This window comes from Capricornis sumatraensis, chromosome 14 (assembly GCF_032405125.1).
Source record: "Capricornis sumatraensis isolate serow.1 chromosome 14, serow.2, whole genome shotgun sequence".
NCBI lineage: Eukaryota > Metazoa > Chordata > Mammalia > Artiodactyla > Bovidae > Capricornis > Capricornis sumatraensis.
Genome location: NC_091082.1, coordinates 80,440,342 through 80,466,829, shown reverse-complemented (window position 1 = coordinate 80,466,829; position 26,488 = coordinate 80,440,342). Strand labels below are relative to the sequence as shown.

Below are 26,488 nucleotides of genomic sequence, written 5' to 3'. Positions count from 1 at the left end.
TTCTTGACCTGCATATAGATTTCTCAGGAGGCAGGTCAGGTGGTCTGGCAGTATTCCCATCTCTAAGAATTTTCCACAGGTTTGTTGTGATCCACACAGTCAGAGGTTTTGACATGGTCAATAAAGCAGAAGTAGATGTTTTTCTGAAACTCTCTCGCTTTTTCAATGATCCAGTGGATGTTGGTGATTTGATCTCTGGTTCCTCTGCCTTTTCTAAATCCAGCTTGAACATTTGAATTTATCTGCTGCTATTATATCACAGTCATCATTTGAGCATTATGGCAGATTTATTTCTTTCTTTCCAATCCCTTTCTTTTTCTCAGCTTATTCCATTGGCTAGGACCTCTGGCACATTGTTCTCTTTCCTTTTTTAAAAAATTTATTTTTAATTGAATGATAATTACTTTACAGTATTATGTTGGTTTCTGCCATATATCCACATGAATCAGCCATAGGTATTCATATGTCCCCTCCATCTTGAACCTCCCTCCCCCCCATCCCATCCCAGCCTTCTAGGTTGTCACAGAGCACCAGTTGAGCTCCCAGAGCCACACAGCAAGTTCCCACTGGCCGTCCATTTGACATATGGTCCTGTATATGTTTCCATGCTGCTCTCTCGATTCGTCCCAGCCCCTCCTCCCCCACCATGTCCATAAGTCTGTTCTCTAGGTCTGTGTCTCCATTGTTGCCCTGCAAATAGGTTCATCAGTACCATCGCTTTAGACTCATATATATATGTTAATAAACAATATTTGTTTTTCTACTTCTGACTTATTTCATTGTGTGTAATAGGCTCTCAGTCCATCTACCTCGTTAGAACTGACTCACTCAGATGCCGTCCTTTTTATGGCTGAGTAGCATCTGGTCCCATCACTTCATGGGAAATAGATGGGGAAACAGTGGAAAAAGTGTCAGACTTTATTTTTTGGGGGGCTCCAAAATCACTGCAGATGGTGACTGCAGCCCTGAAATTAAAAGACGCTTACTCCTTGGAAGGAAACTTATGACCAACCCAGATAGCATATTGAAAAGCAGAGACACTACTTTGCCAACAAAGGTCTGTCTAGTCAAGGCTATGGTTTTTCCAGTAGTCATGTATGGATGTGAAAGTTGGACTGTGAAGAAAGCTGAATGCCAAAGAATTGATGCTTTTGAACTGTGGTGTTGGAGAAGATTCTTGAGAGTCCCTTGGACTGCAAGGAGATCCAACCAGTCCATTCTGAAGGAGATCAGCCCTGGGTGTTCTTTAGAAGGACTGATGCTAAAGCTGAAACTCCAATACTTTGGCCACCTCATGCAGAGTTGACTCATTGGAAAAGACCCTGATGCTGGGAGGGATTGGGGGCAGGAGGAGAAGGGGACGACAGAGGATGAGATGGCTGGATGGCATCACCGACTTGATGGACATGAGTGTGGCTGAACTCCGGGAGTTGGTGATGGACAGAGAGGCCTGGCGTGCTGCGACTCATGGGATCGCAGAGAGTCAGACACGACTGAGCGACTGAACTGAACTGAATATTCCATTATATATATGTACTACAGCTTCTCTGTCCATTCATCTGCTTATAGACATGTAGGTTGCTTCCATTATATTTCTGTTTCTATTGTAAGTAGTACTGCAGTGAACACTGGGGTATATTTGTCTTTTTCAATTATGATTTTCTCAGGGTTTATGCCCAGTAGTGGGATTGTTGGGTTATATAGTAGTTTTATTCCTAGCTTTTTAAGGAACCTCGGTTCTGTCCTCCATAGTGCTATATCAGTTTACATTCCCACCAACAATGCAAGATGGTTCCCTTTTCTCCACACCCTCTTGGGCATTTATTGTTCGTGGATTTTTTTTTGCCACTTTATTTATTTTTAATTGAGGGATAATTGCTTTACAGAATTTTGTTGTGTTCTTTCAAACATCAACAAGATGATGGCCATTCTGACCGATGTGAGGGGATTATTTCATTGAAGTTTTGATTCGCATTTCTCTGATAATGAGCAATATTGAGCATCTTTTCATGTGTTTATTAGCCATCTGTATGCCTTTTTTGGTGAACTGTCTGCTTGATCTTCTGCCTACTTTTTTCAAAATTATTTAATTTATTTTAATTGGAGGATAATTATAATATTGTGATGATTTTTGATATGTGTTAGCCTGAATTGGCCTGCCTACTTTTTGACTGGGTTGTTTGTATTTTTCTGATATTGAGCTACATGAGCTGCTTGCATATTTTGGAGGCTAATCCTTTGTCACTTGTTTCATTTGCAGTTATTTTCTCCCATTCTGAGAGTTGTCTTTTCACCTTTCTGGCTAGGCATCTTTTTCTCACTCTCGACCTCAGAGGTAAAGTTCTCAACATTTTACCAGTAAATTTGATGTTTACTATAGGACTTTGGTTTCCCTGGTGACTCAGAGGTAAAGAATCTGCCTGCTGTGCAGGAGCCATGGGTTCGCTCCCTGGGTTGGGAAGATGCCCCGGGGAAGGGCATGCCAACCCATTCCAGTATTCTTGCCTGGAGAATCCCATGGGCAGAGGAGCCTGGCAGGCTACAGTCCATAGGGTCACAAAGAGTCAGACATTACTGAAGTGACTTCGCACATATGCACGCACAGAGGGCTTCCAAAGATACTCTTTGTGAGTTAAAGAAAATTGCCTTCTATTCCTCTTTTGCACAGAAATCTTTTATCATAATTGGATAATTAATTATATCAAATGATTTTTTAAATCTATTACAATTATCACACTACTTTTAACCTTTATTCTTTCAATGCAATGACTTTGATAGATTCATTTTCTAATGTTAAATCCATCCTGCATTTGTAGCAAGACTTTATAGTCCTTTTTTCCACCTTAAACCATTTAAGGGTAAATGGGTTGCTTCTTCACCCTCAAATGTGTTAGTGTGTATTTTTTACAAGCAAGAATATTCTCTTGCATAGCCTTACTGTAACCATCAAAAATAAGGTACTAATATTGATATTTTGACATATTATTGCCATTTAATTCTCAGAACCTTCTCAAGGTCAACAGTTGTCCAAATAATGTTATAATAGCAAAAGGATCAAATTCAAAATCTTGTCTTGCATTTAGTTACCTTTTCTTTCTAGTCTCCTTTAGTCTAGAATAGTGCTTCAGTCATTCCCCTTTTGACTATTACACTTTTTTTTTTGGATATCTGAGTTTGTCTGATATTCCTCATGATAAGATTCAGGTTATGCACCTCTAGCTGGAAGTGGTGCCATATTCCTCTCATTGCATCTTAGCGGATGATGCACAATTTTGATTTATTCCATTGCTCAGAATGTTCCCTTTGTTCTCATCATTAAGGAGGTGTCTACTAGGCTTCTTCACTAAATTACTCTTGATAATTAAGTCCTTCATCAGAATGCATCTCTAACTGTAAAAATGACCTATTTTTCTCAAAGTTCTTTCAGTTTATTTTTGTGTTTGTTTATATCTAGAGGGACTCATGGTGTCCTCTTTTCCTCTGTGTCTTATGATCCATTATTGTGATTATTTATTTATTTTGAAGCCCAAATTGTTAGTGAGATTCGGTCAGTGTGACCCCCTTCAAGCTGGCTTCCTTGTCCTTTTGACATGACCTCATCACTCTTTGAGTGTGTCCTTACTCTCAACACAAGAAGCTTGTCTAGGCTTGGCTTGTGTTTTCCTTTCCTTGGCCCTGGAATTAGCCATTTCTTCATGGAGTCCTGATTCCTTTTAGTGAAGAACTGATTTGAGAAGCCAGGATTGGAGCCCTTAGGTATGCTTGTTGCTGTCAAAGGGTTTTTCTTAAGCTGTGGATAGAGCCAGGATACTCAGGAGTGTGTGTGTGTGTGTGTGTGTGTGTGTACACATTGTATGCATATTTACACTGCATTTATGCCCACCTCTAAACACCTGAGCTCACACTGATATCTTTTCATGTTAATTCAGCATCACAGGGTGTGTTCCAGTTCTTTCCCTGGTTCTCCCCCAGCTCTGGCCCCTTCCCTCATTGTGGACACACTCCTCACTCTGGGCTGTTGCCTGGGCTAGGCTTCCTTTCCGTGGGGAAGCCACGTACCCTGCTGAGGCTCTGGCTCCCCATGCTGTGCTCACCCAGCACGCCCAGCTTCACCCAGACTGGACTCGGTTGTGCTGCATGGCGCTGCCCCGCGTGCAGATGCCCTCTCTGCCCTCCTTGGGCTCTGACACATGGCTCTGGCCCACACAGCTTCTGGTGCCACCAGCAGTGCGGACCGCTGCCTCCCTCTGGCCACTGAATAGCTTCGGGACTGACAGGTTTCCAAAAAGGGGAGAGCAGAGGGAAAGCTCGCCGTCTTTTTAATGTGTCAAGGATTTGAAATGATGTCCTCTTTTTTATTCTTGAGATTAATAATTTATGCCATCTCTTTTTCTTCTTGACTAGTCTCTTCTAGCATCTTATCAATTTTATTAGTGTTCTCAATGGATTTTAATTTGATTTGCTGCTGCTGCTGCTGCTAAGTCACTTCTGCTGCTGCTAAGTCGCTTCAGTCGTGTCCAACTCTGTGCGACCCCATAGACGGCAGCCCACCAGGCTCCCCCGTCCCTGGGATTCTCCAGGCAAGAACACTGGAGTGGGTGGCCATTGCCTTCGCCTTTGGTTTGCTAATGCTATTCTATTGTGTGCATTTTTTTGTATGCATGTTTTCTATTTTTGATTTCTGCTCCTTGTTTCATTCTTCCTACTTCCTTTGAATTTCATTTGTTTGTTTTTAAAACATCTTGAAATGGGTACTCAGATTATGGTTTTCAACCTTCCTCTCTCCCCTGCCCTCCCCAGTATATGCACTTAGGCCTGTAACTGTCCTTCTTAGCCACATTCGGCAAGTATTTATATGGATTATTTTTATTCTCATTATTTTCAATGTATTTTCTAATTTCTGTTGTGATTTCTCCTTTAATCCATGGGCAGTTTAGAAGTTTATCTTAATTTCTAGTTGTTTTATCTAGATTTCTATAAATTTTATTATATTTTTGTTTCTGATTTTTAATTTAATTCCACTGTGGTTTGAAAACATCCCCTTCACACTCCCAGTTTTGTGAACTATGTTGAGCCTTATCACCCAGTATATGGTAAATTTTAGCAGATTTCCACAGGCATCTGAAGAGTGGTATGAATTCTACAAATGTTGAATATTCACCTCTTTCTAGAGCTGCAATTGCCAAACTTTGAAAACCAGTGTCTTAAAACACAGTGTTGAGACCTACAGGTCATATTCCAGATATGCATGCATCCTGTTTTTTTCTTAAAGTAGGAAGATAATTTGTCTTGTTTTCTAGGTGCTGTGCAATATGCAAATGGAAAATTAAAATGCTTAAAATATATTCATGCATGAACCCTTTTATATCATTTCCATAAAACAGTATGAAATTGGGTTGTAAAACGAGGAATGAAGTAAGAGTATGGCATTATCATTCTGGTATTTGATAGTCCCACAAAAAATTTCTTTCTAAGGTTGGATGTTTATAGTGTAATCTAACAACTCTGACATAAATTGTGCTATTTTATAAAACAATTGTCTTAAAATTTTTCCAACATCAATTCAATTTAAGCCAAGTTCTTACACAATGTAGACAGTGAAAAGCAGTTAACAGCTAGAGAAAAAAAGATACTATTGCAGAGAGTTAAAGAAGAAATCCTTATAACTGTATCTTTTCAATGAAATTTACATTCTAGATACGTTTGGCCTTCTTCTCTTTGAAAAGTAAAATGCAAGAGTAAAATGAAAATTAAAGAGAAGAGTGTGGTAATTATATTCAAAGCTTTGAGGATTTATACAATAATATATAATTATATAAACATATAATTTATAAATCCCAATGTTTGTATATGTATATTTATGTGTTCCAAAATATTTTATATATTCCACTTCACAGCTTTAAAGTTGTTTCTCTCAAATCCAGAAACAATATTGAAATCAACCCATGGAGCCCTACTTAGCATCTTTAAATATCAGTAAACTTCTTTGGGATAGCTTATGCCTTAGTCTTTGGACCACAGTGACACGAACTCTAAATAAGATCCAGATGACTGGAGGTCAGCTGTGTAAGTGCCACAGTTGGTGGCAGCGAGACAAGGACTTGATATGTGAGAGAGTAAGCCAAAGGAAGTGAGGTGTAACGCAGTTACCAGACAGAAACTGTATGTGCTGGTCACGTCAAAAGGAAGTTCAGAAGAGGATTATTAAAAGTGGAAATGGACTCACATAAAGAGAAGATTTTTTTTTTTTTAATAAAAATAAAGACTGAAATCAGTTGCTAGACTGATGGGTAAGAAAGGCAAGGATCCTGTATCTTCCTCCTTCCTGGCATCTTCAGGCATCCACTTTTTTGTTTTGTTTAATGTGTGCGTGTTTTTGTACTCCCAAAGTGCATGCATTTTTGGAAGGAAAACACTGAGTCATTTTTTTTACTTTTCCTAGTTTTATTGAGACTTAATTAACATATAGCTTTGTGTTATTCCAAGGTGTACAACATAATGGTTTCATAATATGTAAATATTGCAAAGTGACCATCACAATAGGCTTAGTTAACATCAGTCATTTTACATAGTTGTACATTTATTCTCCTGATAAGAACTTTTATCTATTTTTATTCTACTCTCAGCAAATTCTAAATATACAATGCAGTATTATTAAGTATAGTCAGCACTGTGCATTATATCCCCAGGACTTACTTATCTTGTAACTGGAAGTTTGTGCCTTTTACCGCCTTCATCCCTTTCTCCTACCCCCAACCCTGCCATTTTTTGCCTACCACCAATCTGTTCTCCATATCCATGAATTCATTATTTTTCAGATTCTGTGTATAAGTGGCATCATACAGTATTTATCTTTCTATTTTTTTATTTACTTCACTTAACATTATTGGCCTCAAGGTCCATCCCTCTTGTCACAAATGGCAACTGTTCTTTTTTGGCTGAATGTAGTCCATTGTCTGTGTAAACCACATTATCTTTATCCATTCATTCATTGATGGACACTTCAGCTGTTCCCATGTCTTGGCTGTTACAAATAATACTTTAGTGAATATGGAAATGCAGGTATCTTTTCAGTATGGTGATTTCATGTCCTTCAGAGAAGTACAGAGAAGTAGAATTGCTGGATCATATACGAGTTCAGTTTTTAATTTTTTGAAGAATCTCCATATTATTCTCCATAGTGGTTTCAACAGTTCGCACTCCCACCAATGGTGTGCAGGGATTCCCTCTTCTCCACATCCTGCCCAGCGCTAGTTATCTCTTGGCTTTCTGATAATTGCCATTCTGACAGCTGTGAGTTGGTATTTTGTGGTGGATAACTTGCATTTCTCTGATGATTAGTGACTTGAAAACGTTTTCATGTTTCCGTTGGTCATTTGCATGTTTTCTTTGGAAAACAATTTTTTTCCAAAGGTGTTTTTTAGTTTCTCAACCCATTTTTCAGTCAGATTGTTCGTTTTCTCACTGAGTTGTGTGAGTTCTTCATGTATTTTGGAGATTAACACCTCACCAGATACATGATTTGTAAATATTTTCCACCCTTCTGTAGGATGAATTTTAATTTTGTTGATTGTTTGCAGTGAAGAAGCTATTGAGTTTTATGTAATCCTACTTGTTTATTTTTGCTTTTATTGCCCTTACTTTTGGTGTCAGATCTAAAACATTATTAAGACCAATTCATGGTTTCAGTTCTTATATTCAAGTATTTCATGCATTCCAAGTTGATTTATGTATATGATGCAAGACAGTAGTTCAGTATCATTCTTTTGCTTATGGCTGTCCAGTTTTCCCATCACCATTTATTAAAGAGACTATCCTCTCCTTATTGTATTTTCTTGGCTCCTTTGTCATAAATTAATTGACCATACATATGTAGGTTTACTCCTGGGCTCTCCGTTCTGTTGGACAATGTGTCTGCTTTTGTGCCAGTAACATACTGCTTTGATTAATGTAGATTTGTAATATACTTTCAAATCAGGAAGTTTGATGCTTCCCACTTTTTCCTTCTTTTTCAAGATCTCTTTGGCTATTTGAAATCTTCTGTATTTCCATACAAATTTTAAGGCTGTTTTTTCTATTTCTGTGAAAAAAAAAATGCCATTGGAATATTGATAGCTATTGCTTTGAATCTGTAGGTTGCTTTGGATAGTATGAATATTTTCACAGTATTCTTCCAATCCACACACACAGAGTATCTTTCCATTATTTGTGTTTTTCAGTCCTTTCATCAGTGTCTTATAGTTTTTAGTGTGAAGGTGTTTCACCTCCTTGGTTAAATTTATCCCTTGGTGCATGCTGGTGCATGCTCAGTTTCTCAGCTGCGCCTGACTCTTTGCAACCTCGTGGATGGTAGCCCACTAGGCTCCTCTGTCCATGGGAATTCCTAGGCAAGAATACTGGAGTGGGTTGCCATTTCCTTCTCCTGGGTATCTTCCCAACCTAGGGGTTAAATGTATGTCTCACATGTCGCCTGCATTGGCAGGTGGATCCTGTACATGCAATTGTAATTGGGATTTTTCCCTTAACTTATTTTGATGATAATTCATGTGAGTTGATAAAAACACAACTGATTTTTACATTGATTTTATATCCAGCAGCTTTACTGATTATGTTTATTAGTTCTAAAAGGTTTTTTTGTGTGTGTGGACTCTGCAGTTTTCTGTATATAATATGTCATTGCCAATACAGATAGTTTTACTTTTTCCTTTCCAATCTGGATGTCTTTCTTTTCTTGCCTTATTTCTGTGGCTAGGACTTCAAGCACCATGAGAGTCAGAATCCTTGTCTTGTTCCCAGTCCTTTTTTCTTTTAATTCGTTGAGTGGCATCTACTCTTCACCATTTAGATATGAGCAGTGAGATGTATCCTATCCCTAGCTTCAATTTGATGGCTTCTGGTTAAGCCAATTATGGTAATCACATCCCCCCACCACAGGTGGGTTTAGAAATAGACATGTGACCTAGTTCTCTCCAGTGAGACCTATGGGATAATATGCTATTAATGAGACTTCTGGGAAAGATCATCTCTCTTTTTTCAAAAATTAAGATAAAGGAAAAGATGGTATGCTGATTCTTAGAACTACTATGTTGGGAATTTTTTAATGGACTTCATGTTATAGTAAATATTTAGGTATTACAATTTAATTTATAATTCAGTGACTGGTTAAATAGACATTTTTAAAGGGAGGGAAGATGTCAGTTTAAAAACTATTAGAGAATATATTTAGAAACAAAAGAAAATTCAGATATCAAGTTTGGGGGTTTTTTGTTTTGGAGACGGGGATGGGTTGGGGTTGGCCGTGCCATGCAGCCTGTGGGATCTTAGTTCCTTGACTAGGGATTGATCCCATGTCCCCTGCAGTGGAAGCTTGAAATCTTAACCACTGGACTGCCAAGGAAGTCGTCATTTTTGTGGGGTTTTTTGTTTGTTTAACAAATAGGGATTTATTTGTCTCAGACATCAAGAAATTTTGGAGGTAGCTTCTTCAGATACCCCTTCATCATCCTTAGTTTTCATTCTCATGCTTGTTACTTCGTGGTTATGAGTGCCACACCGCTAAAGCAGGAGAAAGGGGAAAGGCCACTGGGCAAAAGGGACATGCAAGTTAAGTCTGCTGCTTTGTCAGGAAAACAGTAGCTTTCCTGGAAGCCCCATGCTGAAATCTGATTTATTGTGTTTTATTGGCTACTACTTCCAATCTATCTCCTCAAATTTAGTTTCAGCTTAAGTCATTAATTTTTCTACGTTGTGTTTATTTCCTAACTCTGGTATGTTAGACTCACTAGGTGACACATTTAATTTCTTTTTCCAAAATTAGGACTTCTGATCAAATATGTAAATCTGTGCTAAGTTCATGCAGATCAGTATTTTTCATTTGAACCAGACATCATGGTAATTTTTAAATGAGTTTTATAGTTCTTATGTAAAGTTTTTCTGTCTTAGCAAGAAGCTTTTCTATCTTAGCAAGAATAGAAGACCTGTTGAACATTTCTCTGTTAGAGGAATTACAAACGACCTATTTTCCAGAGTTCCTTTTGAGAAAGGAGAGTGACAGTCCATCAAAGGAAAAACTGAGCCATGGTTAAGTTTTATATCTGATATTATGTCCAGGAATTATTTGCACGGATTTAGCTATCCCTGAGTTGTATGGTGAACTCTTATTTCCTAACATACCTGCCTGTCCCCACCTCTGTCCTGTTCACAGACCTGCTTATTCTGTTATTTAGGTAAATCATTGACGTAAAAGTTAAAAATTTAAGAGAGAAAGAAAACGTGGAGCTGGAGATGCCTCCTATAGCCAAGGTAGAGTGGACTTTAGGAGCCCTGATGCAGGATGTGGTGGGGCAGGGAGTGACCTCTTCATAAGGGAGCCCTGATGCAGGTTGTGCTGGGGCAGGGAGTGACCTCTTCATAAGGGAGACAGGGTGGATTGCGGACTTCAGACTCCACTGGTGGGTGGTGGGCTACAGTCCATGGGGTTGCAAAGAGTCAGACACAGCTGAGTGCCTAAGCACAGCGCAGGAGGAATTAGACCTTGATTCACAGTGCACTTCATTTCAGGATTCTGGATCTCGGATAGACAGGAAAACCTAGTTTCCAGTGCTGCTGAGGTGAATGCTAGTTTAAGTTCTTCTCAGTAATTGAAGAAAATAAATGAGGTTTATATTTGTTTTACCTACCTATGGTGACAAGAGAGGTCACGGATCACGAGGGAATAGTTGAAGTTTGTATGCTTTAGGATTGTTTTGAAAGACAGACCTATATGAATCATCGATTTCACTAGTATTTATCGCTGTCCCATTTTTATAAGAAGAAACAGGGTGTCTTGGTACATAACTTATTTTTCCTGATCTTACTATGCAGGAGAGGATTGAGAAACCAGATTATTTGATTTCTGCATCTGAACCAGGGAAGAAGAAAACTCATTAGTAAATCTAGTAATTACCTTGCCACAAAATTTTAATCCAGTTTTTTTTTAAGTTATTTACAATTATTGTGGACTATACTGCATGTTGAGGCTAATTGGAAACAGTGACCAGATTCTTAATCATTATCAGGAAACTGCATTCAGAGAATGAGAAGAACACCCCCACTGGATGAATTGCAGCCACCACCATATCAGGATGACAGTGGTTCTCCCCACCTCTCATGTACACCCTCAGAAATTGGGGACAGTAAATGTGAATTTTCCCACTGCAGCAACAGTCCAAGATGCTCATATAACAAGTGTCCGAGTGAAGGAAGCACAGGTCATGAAATAGAAAGTTTTCATAATAAAGGATATGAAGAAGATGTTCCGAGTGACAGCACCGCAGTCCTGAGCCCCGAAGTAAGTAAAAGCACGTAGAGTATTGAAATTAATGTTATTTGGAAGATAATCCTGTGCTTCTCCTCCTGGTCAGAAGGTTTTATCACTATCGGGTCCTTGTGGCTTACTGTTTCTATTTTTATCCAGCAGACCTTTCAGGGCTGTCCCACCCATCCTTCAACTCCCCCTCAAAGAAAGGATGGGTTGATAAAACTGAGAGCAATATACAAGATGCTGAAAAGTATCTTCCCCGACATTTCAACTCCTGTTGGGGTTTAAAAAAATTTTTTTTTGTTTAGCATTTTACATAAAATATTCTGGAATGACCCATTTCTTTTATGTTAAGGTTCCTATTTATGTTTGTGTTTATTTCTTAAACTACTGAATTTAGATATTTTTACTATTGGGAGGTTGCCCTTTAATGTTTAACAAACCTTACAGAATATTGTTTGCATTTTCACTCTCTGGGATATGGAAGGGATAAGGGATGCTCAGCTTTACTATGAAGTTTGAATCCATGGCATCATGCATTCAGAGTGATTGGTGGGTTGTGCTTTAAGATTTCCTTTTTGTGGAGCAGAAAATGTGAAAACAGCAATAAAAATAGGTGTGTTATACTTTTGAAGTCTTTCCATGTTCTAAAAAGGATTTGTTTTGATCTTCCTATGATGATGGAAACTGTAAAGGTAATCTAGAGGTTTTCATAAGGCAGTATTTACTTTCTTCTAGATTGCAAGTTTTTACAGGCTTTGTCCCATACTACATTTCATGATACTGCAGGATGTGTGTTCTTACTAGGTGAATTTTTATCTGTTGCCAAAATAAGATAATGAAAGCAGAGCTCTGAATCCAATTTCCTTACATTTTTTCTCACATAAAAATTTCTAAGGACACTTTTTATCTGTTACTACTTTTCTACTATTTCTACTGTTATTATATAGTATCTGAAATTCTACATTGGTATTATCAGGTTAATATAGCAGTGGTTCATGATTTTCCACAAAGAATATTTCTCCATGTTCTATACCTGAGCAAATTTGATATAACTGTTTTATAGACTTGGAAACTGTATAGCTAGCCAAGAAGGTAACAATGAAACCTGGATTGTGGAACTAACTAACAGCAGTAACAGCTATCACCAATTGTCCTAGGAATTTTGTTGTAATTTTTACAGTCAGCTCATTTAATTCTAACAACATCACCTTCAGGAAGTTGTTATTTCCATTTTAGAAAAGAAAACACTAAAACTCAGAGAATTAAGCAATTTGCCCAAGTATAAACAGATCTTAAATGGTATTCAAACCCAGGTCTACCTGACTGTAAAAACAGTGCTCTAAAAAGCTTTGCTACAGTGCCCCCCTTCACCTGAATCATAGTGTGGGGAATTACTTTGAAGCACTGGTTCCCTCCAAGTACACCACCAGGCAAGCAATCCCAGAGGACTGAAAACAGACTGAATTCAAATGCTCAGATTACCCTGGTGTGTGTATGTGTGAGTACATATGCATGTGTGCGTGTGTGTGTTAAGCTATTTCAGATAAGAAGCAAGAGGAGCAAGATAAGGTAGGAGAACACACTTAGGATAGGATCCCAGTAAGGACAGGTGGCAGGACCACACTGTGTGAATCCCAGTTTACATAATGTCCTCATGTCCAGTCTTATGATTTCTGCTCTATTCGCATTCCCTAATTATGGCCTGGTAACAGGGTCAGAAGTTGAGATTTGAACAAGGGTTCCAAGGGCCATACTGGTTTTCTGGGAGACATGCAGGGGAAGGTCCTCCTGGCCACCATAGAGGCTCGCAGTTAGTCTACTAGACACAGATTTTACCTGCATTTCTTAAATAGAACACATGGGTGGCAGAGCTGTCAGCCCAGGGGTGACTTGATCATAGCTTAGGCTTTCTGTCCCTTTCCATAGCTAATAGTCATTTGTTCTGTCCTGTTTTCTGTTTATTCTGTCTTGAGCGTATCTTGCAAGTGATTAACTTGGTTATTATCTATATTTATCACATCTTCTGAATTCTGCTTGTGTCTCTCAAGTTACTTCCTTACCTGTTATCTATAGTTAACAGAGCCTGTGAGTTTTGCCCGTATTTCAGAAGCTTGCTGTCTGTGTTATTACTTCTTATAAGGAGTCTCCCCTATTCTGCTTGTATTTCTGTCTTCTACAGCAAAACTGGATATATTCAAACTACAGCAAATGCATGTCACCTGAATACTTCAGTGCTGTTGGCCTGTGTTGCTGATAGCCTATGTTGTTCTTGTGTTTTTTGCAGTTTATTTTGCTTACCACCATTCCTTTAATAGATATTACTTATCAACTAGAAAATTCTTACCTTCCTGTTGGTTTAGTCCAGGATCCAGCTCTCTGAGGGCCTATCTATCTCCATACACAGTTGAACTGGGAGAGGGCCAAGGAGGAGGCTTCCCAGGCAAGGAGTTCATTAACTGTGTTGATAACCTGTTGCTAGCTAAAGATTATTCACAGCTTTGGCTCAGAACCTTGAAAAGAAGAGTTGTTTTCTAATTACCTATTTGTAGAATACAAATAGTAGCTTTTATCTCTAAAGGTCCCACCCTTTAAACCCCCAGTTTCATAACAGCTCTCAGAATGCCCAGGGGGAAAAAAAAACAGGAAGGCACCAAGAGAAACAAAATTCAGAAATAGCCTTCTGGGACCTTATAAAAATATTTATTACCTTGACAGTCTTAGCTGTCATGACACTATTTTAGAAAATATTTAATCGAAAAATAAATTAATGTAATTAATCATCTATAATTATGAAGTGGCATGTATTAAAACATCTTGCTCTAAACTACAAGTGTAACAGAGTAAGAATATTTTTATACCAATCTAATCATATTGCATAAAAAAATGAGTTCCCCCGTGAGAGTTTGTTCCTGCTCCTAAAGAATTCTTCACTTGTCATCTTTTCTTGTTACATAATAGCAGTTGGATCCTCATAGGTAGACATGTAGATTTATAAGGTCAAAGACTTGTGTCTTTTTGATTCTCTGCTGCATCCTGCCACCTAAAATACAGCCAGGCACATAGTAGGCGCAATAGTTAGGTACACGTTAAGGTCCGATTGGGCTTCCCAGTTGGCTCAGTAGGGAGAATCCACCTGCCAATGCAGGAGGTGCGGGTTCGATCCCTGGGTCAGGAAGATCCCCTGGAGAAGGAAATGGCACCCCACTCCAGTGTCCTTCCCTGGGAAATCCCACAGACAGAGGAGCCGGGCAGGCTACAGTCCATGGAGTTGCAGAACGTCAGACTCAGCCGAGTGACTAAACAACAAAGGTCCTAAAACAAGAAGACAAACATCACGTCAAACCCAAAGCCGCGGAGGATTGCCTTTCGCTTGACAGACCGCTCGACAGCGTCACCCACCAGCCCAGGGCATGCTTTTTAGTCTCTGTCATCCCCTAGGGTGTGGACCTGACCTACATGGTCCAAGCTGACCCACACATCCTCTGTGTGTATCTGCTGTGGGAAGAGTGACAGAGAAAGAGAGTGCAGAGCACGTAATTTCTTTTGCAGACCTGATCTGCATGGTTTATTCAGAACTCTCTTTCCCATGGGCTGGAGCAGAGTTACATAGCCATCAGTTCAGTTCAGTCGCTCAGTCGTGTCCGACTCTTTGCGACCCCATGAATCGCAGCACGCCAGGCCTCCCTGTTCATCACCATCTCCCAGAGTTCACTCAGACTCATGTCCATCGAGTCCGTGATTCCATCCAGCCATCTCATCCTCGGTCGTCCCCTTCTGCCCCCAATCAGCTATCAATTCAGTTCAGTCGCTCAGGCGTGTCCGACTCTTTGCGACCCCATGAACCGTAGCACGCCAGGCCTCCCTGTCCATCACCAACTCCCAGAGTCCACCCAAACCCATGTCCATTGAGTCAGTGATGCCATCCAACCATCTCATCCTCTGTCTTCCCCTTCTCCTCCTGCCCTCAATCTTTCCCAGCATCAGGGTCTTTTCCAGTGAGTCAGCCCTTCACATCAGGTGGCCAAAGTATTGGAGTTTCAGCTTCGACATCAGTCCTTCCAGTGAATACCCAGGACTGATCTCCTTTAGAATGGACTGGTTGGATCTCCTTGCAGTCCATGGGACTCTCAAGGGTCTTCTCCAGCACCACAGTTCAAAAGCATCAATTCTTTGGCGCTCAGCTTTCTCTATAGTCCAACTCTCACATCCATACATGACCACTAAAAAAACCATAGCCTTGACTAGACGGACCGTTGATTTGTTAAAATACTGGAAGGGGTGAAATGGTATAGCTGAAAAGTCTGAGAGCTGGATTTGGTACTATTCAGTAACTAGCTGAAACTATTACATCCCAGATAGTTAGATTAGCAGGAATTTGAGACAATCAAAGTGGATACAGTTTCTTTTATAATAAAAATATACAGTTTAACACTTTTTGAAATTTTGAAGTATGTATCCTGCCATTTTCAACAGTGATTAGTATTAAAAATAATATATACTTTGAAATTCTAGTCAAAAATAGAAATAGTATGTGTGTTATGGAAAATAAATATTTGACTTTAAGTATTTTGAGGCTTTTGTGTTTATACTTTCATATTTCACCTTTCCGTTGACTTTTAAGCCTAAATATATTAACATTCTAATACAGGTTGGGGCATCTGGGGACACATCTGAAATTGGAACCAGATGTTTCAATAGCATTATACTTCTATTCATGTTCTCTTTCTCTCAAACCTGATATTGAGCTGTCAGTTATATTGTTTATAACATTAAAAATTTAGCTTTTTTTTTTTTCACAAAAAGAACAGAGATATACCTTGAAATATATATTTTCAATTTCTCACATTAAAAACATACAGCCAACTTTCTCAGAATTGTAATGGTGACTATTCCATGTCTTTATTTACTAAGTTTTTGAGTTTAACTTACGTTATTCTGCCTCCAAAGAGTAACTTTTGATTGTAGTTGGATGCTGATTATTATTACTTTCTTTATGACAGCAAATCAAAACAGTTTTTATATCATCTTTCTAAAGACATACCAGGTACTTATTTACATGCTGAATTAAATAATGGAGTTAGAAACTGAAAACATTTAAATCTGCTTTTCCTAGGATGTGTCAGCTCGAGGATCGTCTTCACAGCTTCCTAAACCTTTTGATCCTGAGCCAGAAGCTAAATATGGTACCCTGGATGTGACTTTTGACTATGACTCACAAGAACAGAAGCTTCTGGTAACAGTGACAGCTGTCACAGATATCCCAACATATAACAGGACAGGTGGCAACTCATGGCAAGTACACCTTGTTCTTCTACCTATAAAGAAACAGAGAGCAAAAACCAGCATCCAGAGAGGACCATGCCCTGTCTTCACAGAAACATTCAAATTTAATCATGTTGAATCTGAGATGATTGGAAATTATGCAGTTCGGTTTAGACTGTATGGTATACACCGCATGAAAAAAGAAAAGATTGTGGGGGAAAAGATTTTTTATTTAACAAAATTGAATCTTCAAGGGAAAATGTCATTACCTGTGATATTGGAACCTTCTTACAATCATTCTGTGAGTATCTGCTCAAATAGCCCAAATACAGTTTATGTCATGGTATATAATATACACAATTTTTAAAATCTATGATCAACCCAACAACTTTCTCAGCCTATTTTTTTCCATGGTAATCATACCTACAAAATTTCTAAGTCCTAGATAGGTAGGTATAACCTTTTCTCATCTATAAAAGTTGCCCTTGAAGATTATATATGATTTATGTGTTTTATGTTCACAGAGCCTGGCCTGATGTCTCACATATTTATTAAACATGTATTAGATGATTGCTTATGGTATCATCTGAACTCTTTAGAGAATTTATCGTTTTCTCTCCATGTTAAATCTAGGTTGATATGTTAACAACTATCTAGCCCCATGTCTTGTTTGATACACTGTAGAAATTACTTGTTCTTACAGAGTATATACTCCTGCCTTGGTCATAACTGATGGTCTTTCCAGAACGGCTGTGAAATTATCTTAAAGGGCTCAAAAAACCTTGCCCTTGTTATACTTTCTTCTTTTTTTTTTTTAAACAAAGATTTTACTGTGTTTCTGGGAGAATATTTGTGTTTAGTACTATAAGCTCTTCTCTTTTTTCCTCCAGGTTCTGATCACACACCCTGTCTGTCTGTCTGTCTGTCTCTCTTCGTATTTTAAACTAAATTGCCACAAGGCATTGCAGGTCACAGGAGAGCTGCACAACTTATTTAAACCAGGAAGATATACTATGCCACATAGCTATTTAGATTATGAGAAAATCCATGATATGCTATAAATAGAAATTTTGAATTATATTTAGTCCTCTTACAATTGAACAAGAAGTATTTTTACCCTTAAATACACAGGTTTGGAATAAATATGTGTATTAAAATGAAAGTATACTATTTTAGAATTGTTTCTAAGCTTTTAAATGTCAAGCATTAAGTCCAAGATTAGTTTAATTGAACTTCTACCAGGCAGCCTTTGATCTCATAGGACCTTCATCCCCAGTAGAACCATACCTTTTCAACTAGATGATTTCAGCGTCTTTAAAGACCAAAAGGTGATAATTTAGTGTATCTCTCTGGGTTTTTAAGATAATATTTATCCTTTATTGGATAAAATGATAGCTTGTTTTCACTTTAAATTTTAGAATTACTGTAGATGCCAGCAGTTTATCAGAAGGGAGCAGGAAAAAAAAATGCAAGCACTATTTCAGAGGGGAAAGATAACTTTTTAATAAAACTAAATATTCTGTAATTCTTACTGTGATTTTTTAAACTTTCTCATTATTTGGTCTGAGTGGTTACTAGTTAATCTGTGGAAAATGCATTCTTATATATAGAAATACCTGATTTATATTAGAAGAGAATGCCTGTACCATCAAGAGGTATGTATTTTGTGTTCCTTTATTTGCTTTGACTTTTCTGTTCCCAATTCTGTATTAATTATATACTTTTCACAAAGAAAATGAAGCCATACAAAATAATATGGTTTTAACATGTCTTTTTTTTTTTCTTCTGGCCAAACTAAATGATTTCTGTACACACCTCCATCACATGTATTGGCCTAAATTTGATTCTGTATTTCTATATTTCTGACAACTAGTACACTTAATTTCTGTGGAGTGTTCACAAAAAGAAAAAAGTGCTAAGTAGATAGCATCGAAGATGTAACGTTTAAATCTGAACAGAACTTGTCTTCTGCTCTTAGAGAATTTTTCCTCTGCGTTGCCATGCTTCTCGAAGTCTCTGCTGCTTCTTGAAGTCTGCCTCTGTTGAATTGTTACTCTATCTGTCTTCTTTTTTCTCCACCTGCTCGAAATCTCATTGCTTGTTTTTGGCTTCTGTGCCAAAAACAGCTAGCGTTTGACAATTGAGAGGTTAAGACTTCAAATTCTATCAGTTTTCTTGTCATAAAAATAAAAGACTAAAATAATGTATATATTCTGGCTGTTCTCTAGTGGTAATGTTCTCTTTGCTGAAGTTTTGATATTAACTGCATAAAGAAATCATGTGATTGTAGATCACCTTGGTGATTTTTAGCTCTGCTTTTGTAAGATGTAATAATATACGAGTGAGAGGTGCTTTCATAATTAAACATTTATTCTTAGAGCTTTTGAATAATTTCTTCTTGTTGAAAGAATATTATTAGCCTTTTGGCAAGGGAAATTTCTAATCTAGTCAAAAAATTTACAAACTTTGGTTAAAGCATATTTGAAGCTTAATTATGGTTCATTTCCATGCGTAATAATAGAAAATTAGAATTCTGCATAAATAATTTAGTTTTATAGCTAATTTTTCAGAAACTGATCCAAACAATACATTGAGAGAAAAATGACCAGTATCACCAAACTAACTTTCTGAGAAGTAAGCCCTGAGTTTCCTTGAGGGTAAGATTTAAGTTTAACATTAAGATAAGCATATAATTTGATCAGTGAACAGTAGAAAATATACAAAGGGTTAAAAAGCACGTGTTCTTCCTAATTAGTAGTTGCACCTACTAATTGGGTGCATTTGGATAAATTAATTTTTGGCGTCAGGTTTCTTGTTAGTAAAATGAGAGAATTAAAAGAAATGATCTCTAAGGTTCTACCCATCACTTTGTTCTCTGATTCTACTAATATATATTGAGGGAGAAGTTAATGATTTTTAGGTGAGTTTTGTATGCTTAGTATGTGTTGTTTAATTGTGGACATTTATTATGTTTTCTCACTTCTTCATAATTTTTCAGCAACCTTCTTATGTCTGAGGAAGTCCCAATTAATACTCCCACCTCCCTCAGTTAAGCTGTTTAATTCACGTTCCCAGTCTCACTGGTAGCTAGGGCAGGTACCTAGACACTCCACTCATACTCACCTCCAGGAAACCTCGGCACAGACTGAACAGAGAAGGAGATGCTGCACTCAATCTATGTTCTCATGAGGCTGATGGTGGAGGAATCTGATATCAAGTCAGTAGTAATTCTGAAATAGTTTTGCTCTTGCAGAAATTGTATTGGTGCTGAACAATGTTAAGTAATAATTGCAGAAAAGAAAAGACCTTGGCATTCAAGTGCGCAGTAGGAGCAGTAGCAAATTTCCTCCCCAGCTCAGTTCTGCAGTATGATTTTAGATTTTGCTCTTCAGAAGCTCAGCCATAAGCTTCGTTCTCTCGTCACCCCAGTCCCTTTAATAAATCACTGTATCACTCAGAGTTAACTTCCAGTGATTTCAAATAAGAACCCTGACTGGAAACTTTGAAGTAGCCATATGGTATAGTATTTACTTGCTATAGTCATTTCTTAAGCTATACTCAATAGTTAGAGTGTTGTTACCCTTCCTACCATGGTGTGAAAGTGAAAGTGTTAGTTGCTCAGTCGTGTCTGATTCTTTGCAGCCCCACTGACTGTAGCCTGCCAAGCTCCTCTGTCCATGGAATTGTCCAGGCAAGAATACTGGAGTGGGTTGCCGTTCCCTTTTCCAGGGTATTTTCCCAACCCAGGGATTGAACCCAGGTCTCCTGCATTGCAGGCAGATTCTTTACTATTTGAGCCACCAGGGAAGCCCACCATGGTGTATCCCTCTCATAATTTGAACTTTTCTCTTATTCTTAACTTGCTTATATGACATTCTTTCCTTGTGGCTCAGTTGGTAAAGAATCCGCCTGCAATGCGGGAGATCTGGGTTCGATTCCTGAGTTGGGAAGATCCTCTGGAGAAGGGAAAGGCTACCCACTCTAGTATTCTGGCCTGGAGAATTCCCAGTCCATGGGGTTTCAAAGAGTCAGACACAACTGAGCAACTTTCATTTTCCTGTGTATTAATATAACCCCAGTTACTTTCTTCACATGCATTTTTGGTACCATATAGTAATGTCCCTATTACAGTTGTCTGAAATAGCCTCTTCCCTTTTCCCCTCTCTAGTTTTATTTCTTATTCAACTTATTAAATTTATTAATATTATACATATTCATTGTGATTTATTAATAGTTAGACTTTATTCTTTCTTTCATAAACATACAACCCTTCCTGTATAGACAGTACTTAATTAGTATAATCTATGCACAGCAGGAGACCTGGGTTCGATCCCTGGTTTGGGAAGACCCCCTGGAGGAGGGCATGGCAACCCACTCCAGTATTCTTGCCTGGAGAATCCCCACAGACAGAGGAGCCAGGCGGGCTACAATCCATGGGGTCACAGAGTTGGACATGAGTGACTAAGTGTAACAGTGGGCAGCTGAGATGGAATAAAAGGTAAAGACACTGGAGACGGACCAGTTGGTTAAAGGAGGCCAGGTTCTTGGGTGGGTTATCCCCATGAGAGTCATAAAAGGTGGTGGCTGAAGTTGAAGTATAAAATAGGATTTAATCAAGGATTGTGATTCTCAGGAAACAAAGAGAAAATGATCAGGGAATGAAGAGGAAATGTCTCGGACAGAATAACTATGAAAACAAAATGACATGCGCCTTAAAGGAAAATTATTCTTTTCCATGATTTTAGAGGAACAGTGTTTGCAGCAGTGAAAGCAGCAGAGAACTTTGCTGCCTGACTCGGAGGCATTTTAGGCGTGAGAGAATAACCAGGGTGAAAAGACTGTGGAGAATGAGACACTCTCAGGGAAGAATTGGGATTCAGTTAAAGGTGTTGACGGTTCAGAGAAGAAACTCAAGTTCTGGAGGAGTTTATCATAGATGAGGAGCGCCCGAAGGCACAGCAAGGAGACTCTGAAGAGGAGGAGCATGATGGAAGTTCGCGTTGGAGAGGAAGTGCCAAGAAGGCGTGAGTATATTGGGTTGGCCATAAAGTTCATTCGGGTTTATGGACACCCACAAACCAACTTTTTGACCAACCCAATAGAATGAATGTTAAAGTAAAAGAGATGGCAGTATCATCAGGGATTTGCTTCATTTACATCCGGGAGTTGGTTATGGACAGGGAAGCCTGGCGGGCTGCACATGGAGTTGCGAAGAGTCAGACACGACTGAGCGACTGAACTGAACTAACACTATACCAAAATGTCATTCCCGATCATGATTTAACGAGCTAGCTTTGTTGGGGATCAGATGTTCAAGAGTCTGCCTGCGATGCAGGAGACCCAGGTTTGATTCCTAGGTCGGGAAGATCCCCTGGAGAAGGAAATGGCAACCCACTCCAATACTCTTGCCTGGAAAATCCCATGGATGGAGGAGCCTGGCAGGCTACAGTCCATGGGGTTGTAAAGAGTTGGACACAACTGAGCAACTTCACTTAATCGTAATTTGAGTCTATTTAAATCTCAAATTTCCTGTAAAGTCTAATTTAAATATAATCAAATATAATCTTTATGAAAATTTATTCAATTATGTCCAACATAATTTAAATTAGTTGATCTTTTCTATCTAGAATCAAATATTCTAGTACTGGTTGTGGTTTAGTCATTAAGCCATGTCCGACTCTGCCACCCCGTGGACTATAGCTCACGAGGACCCTCTGTCCATGGGATTTCCCAGACAGGAATGCTAGAGTGCATTCCTAGCATAGGAAATGTTAGCCTTTTCCTTCTGCAGGGGAACTTCCCAATCCAGGGATCAAACCTGGGTCTCCCACATTGACACACAGATTCTTTACAACTGACCCAGCAAGTAAGCCCACCCGTACTGATTATTGCTATATAAATGTTGAATGGATGGGTGGGTGACTAGGTGCATATTGTATATAATATTTCTCAATTATTGCCCCTAATGCTGATTTTTGCAGCTAGTCATGTGTTTTCTTGTTCTCTAACTTATTTTTTATCTTCCTTCTAGAATTTAACCACTTGGAGAATAGATACTCTTGTTATCCTTATTTGATATTTTTCATACATCCTAGAACATAGGTGAAATTGATTCACTGACATGTTCGGCTAAACTGACTCATTTCAAAAGTCTTACCGAGTTCGGTATAACGTTATTCCCTGATAGGTATCAGCTCACTTGTTGTTGAGTCACTCAGTTGTATCCAACACTTGTGACCCCATGGACTGTAGCGTTCCAGGCTCCTCTGTCCATGGGATTTCAAGAATTCTGGAGTGGGTTACCATTTCCTTCTGCAGAGGGTCTCTCTGACCAAGGGGTTGAACCTGTGTCTCCTGCGGTGGCTGGTGGATTCTTTACCACTGAGCCACCAGGGAAGCCCAGCAGCATGCTTGAAACAACTCTATTAGGAATATTTTGTGACCTGGAATTCAATAAATATGCACCTCAGGGTAATTAATAGAGACATAGCAGGAATTATTTCATTTCTAAATCATGATTGCCTAATTAGGGGCATAAATGCTTATATAATTTCTCATTCAGGAGTGTTATGCCACAGTGTCCTAAGAATAATCAGCTTTCCTCATGACTGACTTATTCTACACCCTTGTATTTTCAGCCTTCAGTTTCTATAATCCCTGTGTCTTAAAAACAGCCTGTCTTTATACTAATGGATTGAATTGATTTAGTTTGATATTTGTACTATTATTTTTAAGAGAGATGAATTACTGCTCAGACTTTATCATTGAAAGGTGTGTTCCTCTAAGAATCATGCTTGAGTCTCTATTATCTATTAGCAAATAACTTTTAAAACTTATGCCTGAAATTAACACTGTTACTCAACTATGTACTCCAATATAAAATTAAAAATTTTTCAGTTCAGTTCAGTCGCTCAGTCATGTCCAGCTCTTTGCAACCCCATGGACTGCAGCACGCCAGGCCTCCCTGTCCATCACCAACTCCCAGAGTCCACCCAAACCCATGTCCATTGAGTCAGTGATGCCATCCAACCATCTTATCCTCTGTTGTCCCCTTCTCCTCCTGCCCTCAATCTTTCCCAGCATCATTCAGCAATTTTCATATTCACTACAATTAACACACTACCATTGTCAATAAAAACCTTCGTTTTCTCAACATAGATTACACTTACTTCTTTACCATAAAGTAATTTAAAATAAATACTTCATGATAAACTAATGATGCCAGTTAAAAATTTCTGCATCAAGAAGAAAGTTGCATGTATGCAATTCAGTTCCCTAGATAGTAACAGTAATGTGAATCATGGCTCACTTTACTATAAAACTAAATAGCTGTAGGCCTATTTAGAGACAGTTATTCAAAGAGTAAGTGTTTCCCAGATAGCTTAGTTGGTAAAGAATCCGCCTGCAATGCAGGAGACCCCAGTTCGATTCCTGGGTTGGGAAGATCCCCTGGAGAAGGGATAGGCTACCCACTCCAGTGTTCTTGGGCTTCCCTTGTGGCTCAGCTGGTAAAGAATCCGCCTGCAATGCGGGAGACTGGGGTTCAATCTCTGGGTTGGGGAGATCCCCTGGAGAAGGGAAAGGCTGCTCACTCCAGTATTCTGGCCTGGAGAATTCCATGGACTGTATAGTTCATGGGGTTGCAAAGAGTCGGACATGACTGAGCAATTTTCTCTGACAGGGTTTAATGATGCTTTTCCAAGGTAATGGCTATTTAGGCATACAGTGGGAATCTAAAGAGAACTGATAAATACTAATTACAAAAGCATTTTTCTGAAATTTAATTTTAAAAAGCAGTTTACATTTGATGCATTTATATTCTTACAGTGAAATATGAACTTAAGAAATACTGCATTCAGGTTTAGGACAGGCTCATACTGATGCTGAGTCACTCAGTCGTGTCTGACTCTTCGTGACCAGGCTCCTCTAACTATGGGATTTTCCAGTCAAGAATACTAGACTGGGTTGCTATTTCCTACTCCAGGTGATCTTCCCAACCCAGAGATTGAAAACCACGTCTCTTGCATCTCCTGCATTGGCAGGCAAATTCTTTACCACTAGCACCACCTTACTCTGAAATAAAATACATATTCTTAATTTATTTTAATCATTCTGCTATTATTTATTGTTTTATAGTTTAAAGATGCCCTCTGGTCTTACAAAAATAATGATTTTTGTATCTTAGACCTAGAGTTGTTAACATAGGCTGTATCTTACCTATTAACAGGGTTCCTTTTACAGTCCGTCACCCTTTGGGGCAATTGATGGTTCATACTAATTAAATTCTTTTGTAGCAGAGAAAAGCTAGGAGAGCTAACTGGAACTGAAGACTTAAGTCTGGCACACATAGAGTTTTAATTATCTCATGTTATATAATCAAAGTATGTAATTTGTATTCTCAAAGTTATATGTCTCAGTATATCCACATTCTACAGTAAAAAAGTAAACTGATTAAACTTTAATTTGGTTCATTTTTAAAGGAATATGATACCATTTAGTTGATGGAAAATAGCATGTATTATAAGTGCATTTTTCTTATTAGATTATTGGAGGGGATATATTTTTCTTTGAATTGAAAACTGTCATTGTTCCTTAACTATATTCGAGTTCTGAAACTATTCTTTATACTGGCTCATTTGTGGTTTCTTATAAAAGGTTTAAGAATTATTGGATATCCTGTTGATATTTGGCAGAAAACAAAACTCTGTAAAGTTTAATTATCCTTCAGTTAGAAAATAAATTACAGAAAAAGAATTACTGGATAGTGGAAACTTACAGTTTTAATGGTGAAATTGTTAGATTTTCAAGATCAAGTTTATATTTGCATATAAGAAGGTTGATACATGTCTTAGTTCCCCACTTCTTCCTAACTGTGTGTTCTTAAATGAATACTCAACCTCTATGTGCCTCATTTTTTTTCATTTGTAAACAGGGATGATTAAAAAAGAAAAAGTTATCCATGTAAAGAATATCATCTGGCACAGAGTAGGAACTTTTAAATGTTAAAAAAATTAAAGAACATTAGACAAATTTTAGCTAATGCTGTTTAAAAATGTATTACATTGTGTTTTTCAAGTTTAAGAATCAGAAGGAACATTGCAATCAGAAAGAGAGGAAAGTAGAAGTGCTTTGATCCAACAATACAAAGAGTGCTTAGTCCATGCAAGTAACTAGGAAAATAATTTTTTTAGGAACCAAATATAATTCAAGCCTTGAATGTTTTTAAGATCAAACTTTTTAGACATATATTTTGAGTAATTATTAAGAACTCTGAATTATAAATATTATTTAAAGAAGTGCAGGCACATGGAGTAATTTATTACTTTAGCAAAACTTGCAAGGCGGTTTTAGGCAAGTTTATTTTGAGATGACAAACCCCGAAACCTTCAGTGCCTTACCCACTGCAGAGGTTTCTTCTCGCTTGTGCTGCATGTCCATTTTGGGTCAGTTTTGGCGCTGTTCCATGTTGTCTTCCTTCTGGGGTCCAAACTGAGAGGGGAGGTGCTTTCTGAAACCTTGCTGGTTGTCAAGAGGACGTAGCAAACTAAGCCTTATCTCTTAAAGCTTCTGCCCAAAGTTGACATGCTACTTCCATTGACATTTCAGGTCTCTAAAGCGAAGGTGGACAAACTTTTTCTGTAAAGCACCAGAAAGTTAACTTTGTTTCGGCTGCACAGGCCACAGTATATGGTCTCAGTCGCATATTCTTTTTATTCTTTAACCCTTCATTTTCTTCCAGTTCTACTGAGATACAGTTGATATACAGTACTTTATCAGTTTAAGATGTACAGCGTTTTGAGTTGACTCACATAAACACATCATAAAATGATTATCTCAATAAGTTTACTGTGTATCATCTTGTATATATACAAAATTAAAGAAATAGAAATTTTATTTTTTCCTTGTGATGAGAATTCTTAGCTA

General features: G+C 38.2%; 1 protein-coding gene across 3 annotated transcripts in view; it reads left to right on the top strand.

Moving 5' to 3' along the window:
* Window positions 1–26,488, top strand: part of SYT14 (synaptotagmin 14) — a 136,452-nt gene that overhangs the window by 61,656 nt on the left and 48,308 nt on the right. For all 3 annotated transcript variants that reach the window (XM_068986224.1, XM_068986223.1, XM_068986222.1), the window contains exons 3-4: window positions 11,058–11,329; window positions 16,416–16,865. In XM_068986224.1, coding sequence (XP_068842325.1) covers window positions 11,058–11,329; window positions 16,416–16,865 — 722 coding nt within the window. The remainder of the gene's footprint in view (window positions 1–11,057; window positions 11,330–16,415; window positions 16,866–26,488) is intronic.